The following is a 15,531-nucleotide window of genomic DNA, read 5'->3' as shown; positions in this document are numbered from 1 at the left end:
TGAGACCAGCCTGGTCAACATGGTGAAACTTTGCCTCTACTAAAGATACAAAAATGAGCCGGATGTGGTGGTACAGGCCTGTAATCCCAGCTACTGGGAAGGCTGAGGCAGGAGAATCACATGAACCCAGGAGGCAGAGGTTGCAGTGAGCCGAGATCATACCACTGCACTCCATAGCCTGGGTAACAGAGCGAGACTCTGTCTCAAAAAAAAAAAAAAAAAAAAAAAAGAGAGAGAGACAGAAGTAAGAGCCTTATAGACCCAGGACTTTGGATTTCATTCTGAGGGTTATGGGAAGAGATTGGAGAGTTACAGGCAAAGTGGTGATATGCCCAAATTTATGCTTTGGAAACATTCATTTTGCCTGTCTATGGAAAATAGATTGTAATGGAGCAAGAATGGAAGCAGAAAGACCAGGTAGGAGACTTTTGCAGGGTGTAAGTCAGAGATGATGGTGTCTTGGATAAAGATGTTGAATTAATGGTTCAGTGTTGAATTAATGTTGGCGGATTTGGATTCCCCAACAACTCTGCACCACAGAGGCAGGGTAGCATTGTGGTAAGGAGTACCAGGTGAAGAGCCAGGCTGTCTGGTTTGAAATCTGACTTAATAGCCATGTGACCTTGGACAAGTTGCTTTACCTCTCTGTGCCTAGTTTTTGCTATTCCTAAAATGGGAATAATGATAGTACATTCCTCCTAGGATTGCTGTGTAGATTAAATGAGGAAATGATAATTGTAAAATGCATTAATACTGCTGTTTTGGTATCATCATCACTGCCTTCATCACAACTGTTACTCTCACATCACCCTCAGTACCCACATTTTATTTTATTTTTTTACATAAGAAAGTGGCAGTCTTTTATTGCGAATAAGCATACACTCTCGGACGAGGTTCTCTGGTCCTCAGGTGTGGGGGGCCAGGGAAGTCGCGCCGGCGCTCTCGGGTGATGTTCTCCGGTCCACAAGTACCCACATTTTATAGATGAGAAAACTTAGAAATAGAGGGTGGTTTTGAAATCAGAATATAGGTTTCTTGATTTTGAATCCATTGTTCTTTCTGCCATATAATCTGTAATATGAGCACCCAGAGAAAAATTTCCATTGATCTGAATATCTGTAGCTCACAGCCCAGTTTTAAATACCTATGACTGTTTAAATGACATTGAGAAAATGATAAATAAGGCTAGCTGAATCCCAGGGCATAGGAGAGAAGTAGCCTGTGGCTGTCTCCCCTACACACCTTGTGCCATCAGAAATTCACATTCCCTAAGTTTTGAAGAAGGGTATTGCACACCTAAGCCAAATGCATTAGTATGCACATGGTGGTACATTTAGGAGGATAGAACTGAATGTTTTGAGAACCTTGTAAGATACTGAATCTCTTTAGAGGCCACTCTACTCTTCATTACTTGTATTAAATGGGGCCATATACATAATATAAATAAATGAAATCCGTGGATTATCCCCAGACCTTTTCTCGTCAGCCTTTTGGTGAAGGCAGTAACCAGACTCCCACACTTGAGTTTCTTTTTCTCCACCTCTCTCTGCCTTTGCTTAGCCCCTTCTGGTGGCATAAGCAACGGAATAGGTAAGGATCAAAGTGCAAGAGAGACAAAATTAGAAGCAGGGAGTTGGAGAGCCTCCCTGCTGGCTTTGCTCCTGGTTCCTCTGCTCCCCTGGTGCCTCCCCTCACCAGAAACTGAAGGCAGGCTGTTTGTCCATTGCAGAATGTGAGCATTTGATCCGCCATATGTTGGTGTTAGACCCCAATAAGCGCCTCTCCATGGAGCAGATCTGCAAGCACAAGTGGATGAAGCTAGGGGACGCCGATCCCAACTTTGACAGGGTGAGCTGGGAACCACTGCTGCAGGGGACTCCTCTGAAAGCTGTTGCAGCCTCCTTTGCATGTGATTGTAATCAGGCCATAACCTGAAAAGGTGGACACTGGGAACAATCTATTATGTAATGCTAAAGCAGCACGGGAAGCAAGCAAGAAGGAATGTAAAACCAGTTAAACTGTTGGAGAATAGTGATCATGGTTCCCTACCATGTGTCCCCAAATTATCATCAATTATCATGTTTTTGGCTTTTGAGATAGTACAGCCTGCAGTTCTGCAGCTTACCTACCATGGGGATGTCGCCTTCCTCTTGTCTTAGTATGCTCAATTCAGTGGCTTCTGTAGCATGCTTTTATTTAAACCACTGTGGCCATCCCAGGTACTCCAGGGAGTTCTGGAAACAGTGACTTGTTGTCTGTTCACAGCTGATCACTCAGGGCTGTCTTCCTTAGACTTTGTCTGAGGCCAAAAATATCCCAAGCCAGAGGGCATGGAACAGCTTGGTCATTATATATGCTGTGCCATATTGATGTGGTTAATTGGGGGGTTGACAGCTTCCTCCTTTTTATATTACAGTTAATAGCTGAATGCCAACAACTAAAGGAAGAAAGACAGGTGGACCCCTTGAATGAGGATGTCCTCTTGGCCATGGAGGACATGGGACTGGACAAAGAGCAGACACTGCAGGTATCCCTGATGGAGTGGAGAACAAAGTGGGATGTAGCAGTTCCTCTAACCTGCTTTTTCCATTTTTCTCCTTCTTGGGAACTTGGGCCTTTTTTTTTCCTCCTGTTTTTCTTCCTCTGCCCCTCCCTGGGCCTTGGAAAGAAGGAAAGAAGGTGCTTTGGCTAATGTTATTACTAAAAGGGTTCTGGTCATCAACATGCCATTTCACCAGGGTTTTGTACTCTTTTCCCTTCTCTCTTGGTAGTCATTAAGATCAGATGCCTATGATCACTATAGTGCAATCTACAGCCTGCTGTGTGATCGACATAAGAGACATAAAACCCTGCGTCTCGGAGCACTTCCTAGCATGCCCCGAGCCCTGGCCTTTCAAGCACCAGTCAATATCCAGGTGGGCAATAACTCCAGTGACCTAGTTCAGGACAAGTAACACCAGGGGGGTAAAGGTTAGCTGTTGCTCACTAACCCTAAGTCAAGAGAGTTTCTTGCTCTTCCTTACCTCTGTCTCCTCCCATTTGTCATCTCTTCCTTTGTCAGAGGCCAGTCAAAGATCTGAACCTTTTTTTGACAGAGGAGGAATGAGCAAGAATAGTTGTGCCTTTTGTTTTTTTAAAGAAACAGCAAATCATGAGGTGATGCTATCCTCTCCACAGGATGCTTCCTTGTTGTGACTTCTAAGGGCAGATGAACCAAAGACTTTAGTAATCAGGGAAACATAGACTTTAGCAATCAAGACTACTTGGAAAGACTCATTATTTCTCTCTAGTATTAAAGGTGTGCGTGTCTATGTATGTACTGCTTTCCAGGCGGAGCAAGCAGGCACCGCTATGAACATCAGCGTTCCCCAGGTGCAGCTCATCAACCCAGAGAACCAAATTGTGGAGGCAAGTAGCAACCTATGGGAGCTGTCAGCTGAAACCACTTTCTTTGCCATCTCCTTGCTTCCCTTCCTTCTGATTTCTAATGCGATGGTATTTCCCTCCACCTCAGCCGGATGGGACACTGAATTTGGACAGTGATGAGGGTGAAGAGCCTTCCCCTGAAGCATTGGTGCGCTATTTGTCAATGAGGAGGCACACAGTGGGCGTGGCTGACCCACGGTGAGTATCTGGCCAACAGCCCTCACTAACACCGGGGCAAAGAATTGTCACCTCACACTCAGTGTCTACCATGGCACATTTCCTACTATATTGTATCCCCAGAGGAGATCGAATCCAGTGGCCAAGTGGACAAATGATATGCTGCAATTTATGTATGTAGACAATTAAAATTTAAATGAATAAGGATCCAAAATCCAATAGCACAACAGTTTCCCAAAGTGTTTTCCCAAAATAGTCTTTCGTGTTATCCCTGATGTCTGCACACTGGAAAATATGGACTGAAGGCCAGCTCACCCCATTTTTGTTCCACGGTTGAAGACTCTCAACTTTAAAATAGCCTTACCTCTTTTCTGGATATTTTCTTTGCTGAGTAGGAAGAGAAGGTTGTGGCAAGAATTCTCCTGAGAGGTCAACTCAGGGCAAAGCTGGTTTTCTTATAAATATCTCTTTTCTTCCAGTGAATTTCCAAAAAAGACTCCCATGCTTGCTGATGTGCTTGCTTTGTGTCTCCTGTTCTCAGCCTATGATCAGACAGGCAATAGGGGAATATTCTGGCTCCACAGACTATGTCAGCTTTAAAGGGGTGGAGCCCTGAGTCGCTCTGTTAGTGGAAAGATGTCTTACTGTAAAGTATGCTGTAAAACCTACCGTTGTAGCAAAATAGCCCTGTACATCTAGTACTTATCTGTCCTGTCAGCACTAACAAGAGTAATTGCATTCTTTCCCTGGTGAATCAGTTGCTACTTCAGGCAGCCATTATCTTAGTGGATGGCCCATGTTCTCCAGAAACTTGGTGTTCACCTCCAGGATTTGAAAACCTGAACTGGACTGGCGCCAGTATTTCCTCTTGGCTCAGAGCTATTGGTTTTACATGAATGGCCAATAACGAATAGCAGTCCCTCGTCCCAAATAGTATAGGAGCAGACAGTTAAATTCCACACTTTAGGCTTTTGCTTTGCTTTAGGATCTTAAAGAGAAACATAAATTTAGGAAGAAAATAAATAAAATACAATAAGTTGTACTGAACACAGCAGTGCCATCAATGTTGGGATATAAGCACTTTTGAATAAGAATGTTAACCAAACTTCTCTGTCATTCTGTTTTCTATCAGTACGGAAGTTATGGACGATCTGCAGAAGCTCCTACCTGGCTTTCCTGGAGTCAACCCACAGGCTCCATTCCTGCAGGTGGCCCCTAATGTGAACTTCATGCACAACCTGTTGCCTATGCAAAATTTGCAACCAACCGGGCAACTTGAGTACAAGGTACCTAGACACAGGAGAGGGCTGGCTCCAGAAAAAACAAACTTTAGCTTCCTTTGAAAGGCTATAAGGCACCTTCCCTAGGACTGAAGGGTTTCCTTATAGAGAAAGATGATTTCTCTTGCAAAGCAGCTCGGGTGAGAGGGAAGCATCCTTTAGTCTCCATCATGACCCATGACTCCCTTAATTTGCATAGATGAGTGGCTTGCCCCTTTCTCTCCTCCTTCCCCTCATCTCATGGTCCATCCTCCCCACTCTGTTCCTGGCAGGAGCAGTCTCTCCTACAGCCGCCCACGCTACAACTGTTGAATGGAATGGGCCCCCTTGGCCGGAGGGCATCAGATGGAGGAGCCAACATCCAACTGCATGCCCAGCAGCTGCTGAAGCGCCCACGGGGACCCTCTCCGCTTGTCACCATGACACCAGTGAGTAGCAGCACACAGCCCAATTCACTGTTGCAGAGGGTTTTGATAAAAAGGTTGTGAGCCTAGGGTTGGGAACCCAGGGCCAACCTACGTGTCTGAATTTCCTCTTTCTCCAAACTTAGGATACTCCAGCCCATTTTCTTCAGGCCAGTAGACTTTTCCACACTTTGTTTTTGGAGAACTTACTTACTTAGCCAAGTTATTTCTACATTGAACTTTGCTCCTGGAGAGCTTTTTCCTCAATGGGCGCTCACAGGTACCTGGTGAGGTCCAGCTGCACCCCTGCCAGCTTGGGGCAGGTAGCAGCCTAACTCAGAGCCTTCTCCCAGCAAACTTTCCCTGCCAGAAGGCCAAAGTGCCCTGAAATTAATTGGTTTCTAGACTGGCTTCTAAAATTGCCTTTTCACTAACACTTTCTCCATTGAGAAACACACCTCACATTTTTGGCATAACCTGGATCACTTCATGATTTGCTCCCACAGCTCTAGCCTAGTCAGTTACCTTAGTCACATCTCCTTCATATGATAGTCACATTCAGAGATTTTTTTTCTCCCCTGGGTTCTGTTTATTTCTGGTTATTTTCCTGTCATAGGTCATTCATTCATTCGTTTCTTCACCTCCATCTCATAGTACCATAAGATTGGGTGGTAACTATATCTGTCACCCTTGGAGATGTTTTAAGGGCAGTGCTGCTTTGAGGACCCTTTTCCCTCCTTTATTCCATCATGGGTTAATCCCTTGTAAAATACAGTAAAAGTGAATCATTAGAAAAATGAAGATTTAGACACATATAAAATACAAGGCTAAATTTTTTATCGAGTTCAACAGACAAAATTACTCTGTTAAATTGCTAGAAGTATCTCTTTATTTATTTTTTTAAATTGCTAAAAGTTTCTGAAAGCCTTTTGTTGATTTCTGTACTTACCTTATCATGAATTAGTAACAAAACGGTTTGTGGGCATGGGTCCATGGGCCACACTTTCAGGAATGAAGGAATTACGTATCACAGCCCTTGGCATCATGGACAAGATCAACATAGGTGAAGTATTTGAATAATAGTACCAGATCATATGTGATTAAGTACCACAGTAATAACATGGAAAATTAGGTGGCAGAGGCATTCAGAGATGGGCAAGACAGGTTTGGAAGGATCATGGTCAGCTTTATAGGAGGTGGGGTGACTTACTATGTCTACTGTAACTGTTTTTGCCAAGGTCACTAACAAGTTCTTATTGATAAATCCAGTGGACATTTTTAACCTTTTATCTTTTTGGATGTCCCAACTGTATTAATCACTGTTGACTTCTTTTTTTCTTTGAAATATTTTCTGTTCTTGGTGTCTGTGGCACCACATTCTCTGTTTTCCCCCGCCTCTCCTTCTCACATTTCCTTTCTGCTTGTTCCTTGAAGTTGGCAAAACCCAGAGTTTTATCCTAGGCCCTGTTCCCATGTCCTTTTATGTACTCCCTCTGGGTGGGTTTGTCCACTCCCATAATTTCAGTTACCGTCTGATTCTGCAGCCCAGAATGCTCTTCTGAGTTCTATACGTATGTATACATGACTGCCTACGGGATGGATTTAGTTGGTTATTCCATAAGTATTCACACCTGTAATTCAACATGTCCCAAATGAACTTACCATGACTCTGTGAAACCTGTTCCTCCCCTTGGGTGACAGTGAATGGCACTCTCAGTTTCTGGGTTACACAAGCTAGGGATGTGAATTTTATCTTTAACTCTTCCCTCTCTTATTCCCCATATCAAGTCAGTTATCCAGTGCCTGTGAATGAAAGATCTTACTTCTCCACTTTCCTTTCCTTAACTAAAGTCACTGTCATCCATTGCATAGGTGAACACCATGGCATCCTAACTGACTTCCTTGCTTCCAGTCATGTCCCCTGATCCCTGCCACCAGCCCTTTTCACACCACGGCTAGAGGAAACTAGCTGTTGCAAATATAAATCTTTGTAACACCATGCCCCTGCTTAAAATCCTTTAGTGATTCACCACTGTTCTTCCTCAAACTTTAGTGTGTTATTCAAGGCCATTTATCACTGGCCACAGCGTTCCTCTCCTGCCTCATCTACAGCCACTTCCTGCCTCACCCTGTTCACTCCACGCTTGTAGAACTGTGGTAAGGGATCCAGGAACCCTGGGAGCTTTCAAACAAAATTATTCCAGGAGGGTTTTGTTTTGTTTTATAATTATCTATTTTGTAAAATGCTCTTTTATAATAATTGAAGTGTGATTTTTGTTCTAGTGGCTGAGGCATGGTGATTATGTGGGCACCCAGGCTATGGGTAGCTAGCAAGGATGCAGATGGGAAAGTCACAGTGATACATGCATCGTGGTGGTTCTCATTTCACTCACATGTTTTGGCGAGTAACAACTATTTTAAAGCATTGAATTCAAACTACACAATTGTATCTTATGGACTAAAATGTAATTTCAATAATTCACTATGCTTTCCTGGAGTTAAGACATTTAAACTCTGGAAATCACATTAATATGAAAAACAGGTCAAGTCCTAGACATTTCAGGTAAACAATCTTCTGTATTTTTGGGTCCTCAAACACCTATAGGCCTTCTCTTTTCTTCAGCCTAGAAATCTATAATCCTGTCCCTCTTTGCCTGACCAGCTCCTGTGCATCCTTCAGGTTCCTGCTAGGTACTACCTCCTCCAGGATGCCCTCCTTAATTCCCAAGCACCCCCATTAGAAGACTTGATCATGTTATTTTGTAATTGTTTACTTGTCTCTATCCTCTACTAGACTGTAAAATGAGGGCAAGGTCTATATCTGTAAATTCACATTTTATCCTGTAATAGTAAGCATTTGTTAGATTAATAAATGAATGAATGAAGATAAATAAGAGGAAGAAATTCTAATTAGTATTAACTAAGCAAGGTAAAATGGGAAAATAGGTATATGAGAATCCTATATAACCCAGGGGTCCTAGAAAAGTTCTGTAAATAAGAAAGTTAACAGAAAGTCCTGCCCCAAGCCCAGTTTTTAGAATAAGAGGCATTACAGAATAAGCTGCCACCTTGAGCTTTTCCTTCCTGTCTCTCTTCAGGCAGTGCCAGCAGTTACCCCTGTGGACGAGGAGAGCTCGGATGGGGAGCCAGATCAGGAAGCTGTGCAGAGGTAATGTGACATCTGGCAGTGCTTGCAGAAGTCCTTGGGCAGGCTCCCCCTGCAACCAGCGAAAGGTCACCTCTGCCCAAGGAGGTGGCACAGTGCAGCTTCAACATTTGTGTGGTCTCTTTGCTCAAGCCAGATGGCATGTTCCACCCCACATGGAAGTAACAGAAGACTACCCAGAAAATGTCATTTCTGTAAGCACCATTGGAAGTCCCCTAAGTGACAGCAATAACCATAAGAACTTTTTCTTTCCTCCCTCCTTCTTCCTTGTCCCCTGCCTTCATATTGCAACTCTGATAGTATTCACAAGGCACAAAGCCTGCTCCTACCTGCCAAGAACTGTTTACTGAAAAGGAATTGGAGATGTGGGATGACAGTGATCCTAGCTAGTCTGGCCATGGACCTCTGGCATGGACTCTTCCTATCCAGGAGAATGAATACCTCTTGTACTGTTCGCTGTGTGCTTCCTCCACCCCCTTGTACCAACAAAGATATTGAAAAAGAGAATATGGGATTCGGGCCAGGGACAGATGCAAATATCCATTGTTTACAGAACCTTATTAAGAGATGCCTATTTCACAGAGAATGGCAGTGACCATCAGGCATGCTGTACTGTTGTTTTGGCCTCAGTTCCATTAGCCGTGGTCCTCAGCTCCATGCATGCCCCCTTGTGGGAGTTGATTTTCTTTATCCGGGGAGGGGGTTTCACCAGAATCCAGCATGTATTTTCCCAGAAATACAGGTGTTCTTCTATATGTTTTTTCCTTTGAGGGAAGTTGAAATAAAATGGTTTTCATGGGCTTTTGGGGGAACTTTGGGTGTCTTTATCAAATGGTTATTAAAACATTAATGGCTTACTCTTTGGCAAGTTCACATAACACTAATTACTCTACAGTCTGTTAACTGATTTTAGCTTAAAGGGGCAAGATAGTTAAGAATGAAATGAGACCATTTTTTAAGAACCTGACAGTTGCTGGCTAGGACGCTCATCCTACCCCCAGTAGCTCTGTATGAGAGCTGCTATTCAGAAAGCAGCTGGTCCTATGTGGAAAGAAAACCATGGCAAACAGGGGTGTTGGCAGGTGGGCCAGCTCCTTCTACAGCTTGGCCAATAGAAGGAAAATTGTAGTAACTTTTTTTTCCCTTGATGCTATTGTTTCTAAAGTTTGCTGATAAGAGGGTGTATAAGGTTACAAATGGGCCCTACTGGGTCATGAAGAAATGAGAAATCAGGAAATTTACTGCCTTTCTACCTTAAAAGCGACAGCAATATTTTATCTTCTTTATCTTAGACTTTCCTTCCTCCAGGTCCACCTTCTTTCTTCGTTAGACCAACATTTCAAGGGTATGATGCCCGTCAGTTTTGATGTAATAAAAAAGATATAGTGCCTCTTTCATTCATGCCTCCAGAAGAGCAGCAGCGGTGGAGGATGTCATCCACCAGACAAAGAGGGACAATAGCTTATTGATGATATTGACTAAGTGCTGGGTCTGAAAGATCTTCCGAATAAAAGCCATCAGCTTGGGAACTCTTCGTCTTTTGAGCTTCTTCTGTTTTTATTTTTTCCTTGCTTTTCTCCTCCCTAACTAAACATTTCATGTGGTTTTATTTCTTCATCCTCTACAGAATGTTGGTTCCCCAAGGACAACATCAGTTTTTTCTTCTCTGATGACTGAGTTATAGTCACCAAGCGAGAGGGAAAGGGTGGTTTTGGAATTCATTTATCCTCAGATGGAAGGATCAGGTTTCTGTGACCTGTAGTGAAGAAAGTCTCAAACCTGGAGCCTATGAGATCAAGAGACATGCACAGAGTCCTTCTGAGTATCTCCCCAGATTCATCTCTAGGAAGAGTCCTTAGGGCTCATTTCCTTTGACTTGTATTTTGGAAATTTGGAGGGAAAAGATGAATAAATTAACATGGAGAAAATAAATTCTTCTACCGAGTAGAATGAAGCAAGGAATAGTGATCTGATCTTTGTGAGCTAGATCTACTTTCTCTCTTCTCTTCAATGGCTATTCTTAGGTACAAAATTCAGCCACTTCATTGTCAAGCCAACTTTTGTTGGCCAGTTAGATATGTTTCACTTCCATCCAGTCAGGGATCTGTTTGCCATCAAGCCCTTCGTGAGCTCTGGCACTATCTCATTGAGTGCTTTGGATTAACTTCTAATGCTTCTTGTGGAGGAATATTCCTGTCTGTCTTTTTTACTATGAAATGTGCTCCTGCTTGTTGCAGGTACTTGGCAAATAGGTCCAAAAGACATACACTGGCCATGACCAACCCTACAGCTGAGATCCCACCGGACCTACAACGGCAGCTAGGACAGCAGCCTTTCCGTTCCCGGGTCTGGCCTCCTCACCTGGTACCTGATCAGCATCGGTGAGTAGCCACATGAGCTGTGCGAGCTCCTTGAGGCTCATCGGACAGGCACCCTTCTGATTAGTCTCACAGCGACGGTGACTAGCATCGTGGCTTTAAATAGAAGCCAGCTGTCATCCTGAACTCACATCTTCTCAGCTCCTTGCAGTAAGCAATGCACAGGGCAAAGGTTTTTTACTGTGCCCTGGAGCAATGCGAGATTCCTCTCTCCCATTGCCTTGCAGACCTGTTTATTGTCTGCATTTGATTCCCCTGATTCTAGATGTTGATTCATAGATAAAATTGAACTTGAGACCTGCGAGAAAGTGAAACTCTCAGAAGGCCACCTGGAAACAGGAAGATTTCTAGCCATATCGATAGACTTGACCTTTAATAATCCATCACCTTCAAAAGAATGAGCATTTCATATCGTGTTACCATTGAACCGCCAGCCTGGAAATGAAGACAAAACCCTTTGTGAATAGTAGAGCAGAGATCCTCTTGAGTGATGTATTTAAGAGGTCATTCTTTCCATATTCTGATGGCAAAAATCTTTTGCTAGGTTCGGTTATGGTTATAATCCATTCTCTTGAAGAAATAAAAGCAAGTTTAACCTTCCTGACCAAGAAAACTTCATTGACTCCAAGTAAGCCTGGAAGCAGCTGCGGAATGACACTTTGCTAGTTGAAGAAGATGATTATCTTCTGTGAATACCTTGATGACTAAAAATCTCAGTCTTGTCCACTCCAAAGCTATCCCCAAGCTCATGGCCCACACATTCAAAGCCACCACCAGTTGCTAGAGCATATTTTATTTCTGTCTTTTGGGGAAGACAGTGAAAAGCAGCCTTGGGAAGGTTGAAAAGCAATCAGATTCCAAGGAAATTAGGTTTATATATGTATTGTTATGAAATCTTGCAGCCAGCTCACACTGGCAAGCTTGACACAATTTTTTTATTGAGGCTGGTTACCCATTTGGTATCAACATAATCAGCAGAGGCAAGTGAACTCTGAGCAGACTGAGACATAATTAGTGCCACGTTGGAACCCTAAAAGAAGGAAGATAAGCTTTCATAAATGACTATGAATAACTTGGTAAAAATGGTCTGTTAGGAGTAGCAAGAATGACTATTCTCAAATAAAACTCTGATGGCACAGAAAGACAGGCTTTTTCTAATGAAAATCTCTCAGGACCTACAGTGTTCATGCACACTAAAGAGCACTTTGAGGCCGGGCGCGGTGGCTCACGCCTGTAATCCCAGCACTTTGGGAGGCCAAGGCGGGCAGATCATAAGGTCAGGAGTTCGAGACCAGCCTGGCCAATATGGTGAAACCCCATCTCTACTAAAAATACAATAATTACCCGGGCATGGTGGTGGGCGCCTGTAGTCCCAGCTACTTGGGAAGCTGAGGCAGGAGAATTGCTTGAACCTGGGAAGCGGACGTTGCAGTGAGCTGAGATCGCGCCACTGCACTCTAGCCTGAGCGACAGAGTGAGACTCCGTCTCAATAAATAAATAAATAATAAAGAGCACTTTGAGTGATTACTGGAGAGTTGCCTTTTCCTCCCCTATCCGTTTCCTGTGATTTCTCATAACTTCGAGCTCTACACTGGTATCTAATACACCCTTCATTCGTTCTTTTCTCCTCATCTCCATCTTCCCTTCCTCCACAGCCTGACACTTAAGTTTTGCCCTTATCCGAGTCTGTTGTTTAGCTGAAGTCCTTTAGGTATCCTTGTTGAATTCTAGGTGTTCCTCAGGAGGTCTTTTTAAGAGGGGAACATGAGGATCATCACATTTCCAGAGTCGGGCTTTATCACAGACCCTATATCCTGTTGACTTTGTTACTCAAGGAGGACCACACTGGCCCACAGCTCTGTCTGTGTGATAGCCACCCTGCCTAGAGTCATTGTCAAGGCCTTGCCTGCTGGAAATCTGTCTGCTGTCTGTTTTCATGTGAACCTTTTTGGTGTTTTGAGGGTTGCCTGTGGCCAAGCCTATTTGAATTGGAAGAAAATGAATGTTTTATGAGTGGCAAATTGCATAAGATGGGGCATTTGTGCAAACCCAGCATGTCTTGATGGGATCACTATACAAATACGCAACAAAAGAGATGAAAGCCAGTCTTCAGGGGAAAGCAGAAATTTTCCAAGGCTGTAAAACATGGAATATGGGTGGCCTGGATGGGTTCTTGCATTCCTTTCATTTTCTGGAGGAATTGATTAAAGAACAGTATATATAGCTATCCTTCTGGGGTAGAAGAGATGAAGTTCAACATGGAAACAGAAGAGGGGTCTGATCAACCTTTTCATTTCTGGAAATGTGTAATTTAAGGTTAAAAATGTTTTAAAAAGTGTAACTAAAAAAATTTTTTAAACTAACGCAAGATAGATTTTATCCAGGTGGGGAACCAAGTCCCTCTTTGAAGAGTGTAGTGTGGGAGTATCAGCCTAATGCGAGGCCATCCTGAATTTGAGTGTGATTGCAAATAAAAATAAAATCAAACACAACTGCTACTTATCAGTGCTTCTCAAATGAGCAACTACATCAGAACTGTTCCTCTGAGGTTACTGTGCTGGACTGACCTGGGTATCAGTTTCTTCACAACCTGAGCTTCTGAAAAAGTCATGAAATACCTGGACCTGGGATTTTCTCTGATGGGAGAGAATGATTTTTGTGCAGAAAGACTGTATTGGCTGCTTGAAGAACATGGCTTTCTGAGGGGATCAGAAACGTATCCATTATCAGAAAACATTGAAAGCGTAGGAGTCAAATTTTAGGAGAAAATAGTACTTGCTTGCTTTAACTCAACCTGAAGTAGAAACAGAAATGACAAGTTATAAGGAAATGCTTCTGAACACAGCCTTCACGATCCCTGTTCCTGGATTGTGGCCCCCTAGAGTCATTTGTTTTTTGTGTTACTGAAACAAATACATGTTCGTGCTCATTTCATTAGCTCACTACTGGGTCAAGCCTCGGGTAGAGTCTGAAACAAAAGCCATCATTAGCAAAGAGAGGGTAAAAGGCTTTCACCTGCTGCCAGAACTCTCTGGATACCTCTGCACGGTCATTAGATTCCTCCTGGTCCCGCGCTCTCTGCACTGTATTTGAACTTGCTTGTTAACCTGCTTCCTGAGCTGTGGTTCTGCTTCAGTCCCAAATGAATCACTGGCAAGGTGGCACATCATTTCATCCAAAGTTCAGTGTAATGGCATCTCTGCCCTGGACATGAAACCCTGATCCTTTCCATCTGCTACTGGAATGCTGCTGCTTGGCAGTCTTTTATCTGCTTACCTCAGCCCATAAACATCTCTTTCTGATCATCAGGTCACAAGTGTAGGTGTTAGCTTCTAACCCCGATGCTGTCTTAGGCATTCCTTATCAATAGCTTGTTCTTTCTTTCTGTGAGATTCTGGCTGTGTTCTGGTTGAGCAGTGGGGTCTCTGAAGGTAATCCATGGGATTCCTCTCTCATTAGGAGGTTGAGCGAGTGCTGCTGCTCAGCAGTGTGGTCTTTGAAGGTAATCCATGTGACTCCTCTTTCATTAGGAGGTTGAGCGAGTGCTGCTGCTCTGAGAAGTCGATTTTCACAGTAGGTGGCCTTATTTGTGTTGACCAGGTACGTGCAGGATCTCAAGGCCCACATTCCTTAAGAATTGGCTGTCTCCATCCCAGGATCAGAAGTCTTCATTTTCCCCCACCCCAATCACCACCTTCTATTTTCTAGCACAGAACCTGTGAGTTCCAGGCCAGACCTTTGACCACAAAACTGACTGTTGTTTCCCTTTGGCCATACGGAGATTATTGCTCAGGAAAAACTTTGGCTCAAATGGTGAATTTAAGGTTTCTAAAGGCACTAGATAGACACATGATTATAAAAGTAAGAGCTTCTGTATGGCCTGGCCTGGAGGATATTGAGAAGCTTTTCTCTCTGGCCTAGTATATTTATAAGAATTGGATGTACTTGATCTCAGGACCTCACCAGGCTTGGAAAGTAAGCCAACCAAAGGTAAGTAGAGATGGAAGATGTACACCTGGAGCCCTCTAAAGGGAAGCAGGCTAGGGAAACGACCGACGTCTGGAAATGTCATGAAAGTGGAATATGCAGGGCTACCTGGGCAGCCAGCCGTCTTTATGTTCGTCTGGAACAGCAGTCCCTGTGTGATTTGGTCAAAGCCCCTGAGTCCTAGCCTCTAACCTTCTCTTCCCATGTATTCAGCTCTACCTACAAGGACTCCAACACTCTGCACCTCCCTACGGAGCGTTTCTCCCCTGTGCGCCGGTTCTCAGATGGGGCTGCGAGCATCCAGGCCTTCAAAGCTCACCTGGAAAAAATGAGCAACAACAGCAGCATCAAACAGCTGCAGCAGGTAATGGAAGAGGTGGCAGCCATCCCTGGAGGAGCATGGGTGACAGAGGCCAGGATTGCAGGAGGACTGGGGTGGTAAACGTACCCCTTTTATGTCAGCAACATTGCAGTTTTATAGGTTAAAAAGGTATAGCTTTCTGGGCCTGGCATGGTGGATCCCACCTATAATCCCAGCACACTGGGAGGCCGACGTGGGAGGATTGCTTGAGCCCAGGAGTTCTAGACCAGCCTAGGTAACATGACAAACCCTTTCTCCAAAAAAAAAAAATTAAAAACTAGCATAGTCCCAGCTACTCGGGAGGCTGAGGTGGGAGGATCACTTGAACCTGGGAGGTAGAGGTTGTAGTGA

The 15,531-nt window shown here is 43.8% G+C and overlaps 1 protein-coding gene across 6 annotated transcripts in view; it reads left to right on the top strand.

Annotated features, from left to right (window-relative positions):
* Positions 1-15,531, top strand: part of SIK3 (SIK family kinase 3) — a 266,463-nt gene that overhangs the window by 230,524 nt on the left and 20,408 nt on the right. For 3 of the 6 annotated variants that reach the window (XM_073021303.1, XM_008020982.3, XM_073021305.1), the window contains 10 exons: positions 1,730-1,848; positions 2,417-2,527; positions 2,772-2,915; positions 3,331-3,408; positions 3,515-3,624; positions 4,736-4,889; positions 5,156-5,311; positions 8,386-8,456; positions 10,691-10,834; positions 15,033-15,183. In XM_073021303.1, coding sequence (XP_072877404.1) covers positions 1,730-1,848; positions 2,417-2,527; positions 2,772-2,915; positions 3,331-3,408; positions 3,515-3,624; positions 4,736-4,889; positions 5,156-5,311; positions 8,386-8,456; positions 10,691-10,834; positions 15,033-15,183 — 1,238 coding nt within the window. Of the gene's footprint in view, positions 1-1,729; positions 1,849-2,416; positions 2,528-2,771; positions 2,916-3,330; positions 3,409-3,514; positions 3,625-4,735; positions 4,890-5,155; positions 5,312-8,385; positions 8,457-10,690; positions 10,835-11,375; positions 15,184-15,531 lie in introns of those variants that run through there. The other 3 variants (XM_038005159.2, XM_008020984.3, XM_008020983.3) reach the window with 3 other exon arrangements.

Source organism: Chlorocebus sabaeus, chromosome 1, assembly GCF_047675955.1.
Source record: "Chlorocebus sabaeus isolate Y175 chromosome 1, mChlSab1.0.hap1, whole genome shotgun sequence".
Lineage (NCBI taxonomy): Eukaryota > Metazoa > Chordata > Mammalia > Primates > Cercopithecidae > Chlorocebus > Chlorocebus sabaeus.
The sequence above is the reverse complement of the archived record's forward strand: the minus strand, read 5'-3'. Positions and strand labels throughout refer to the sequence as shown.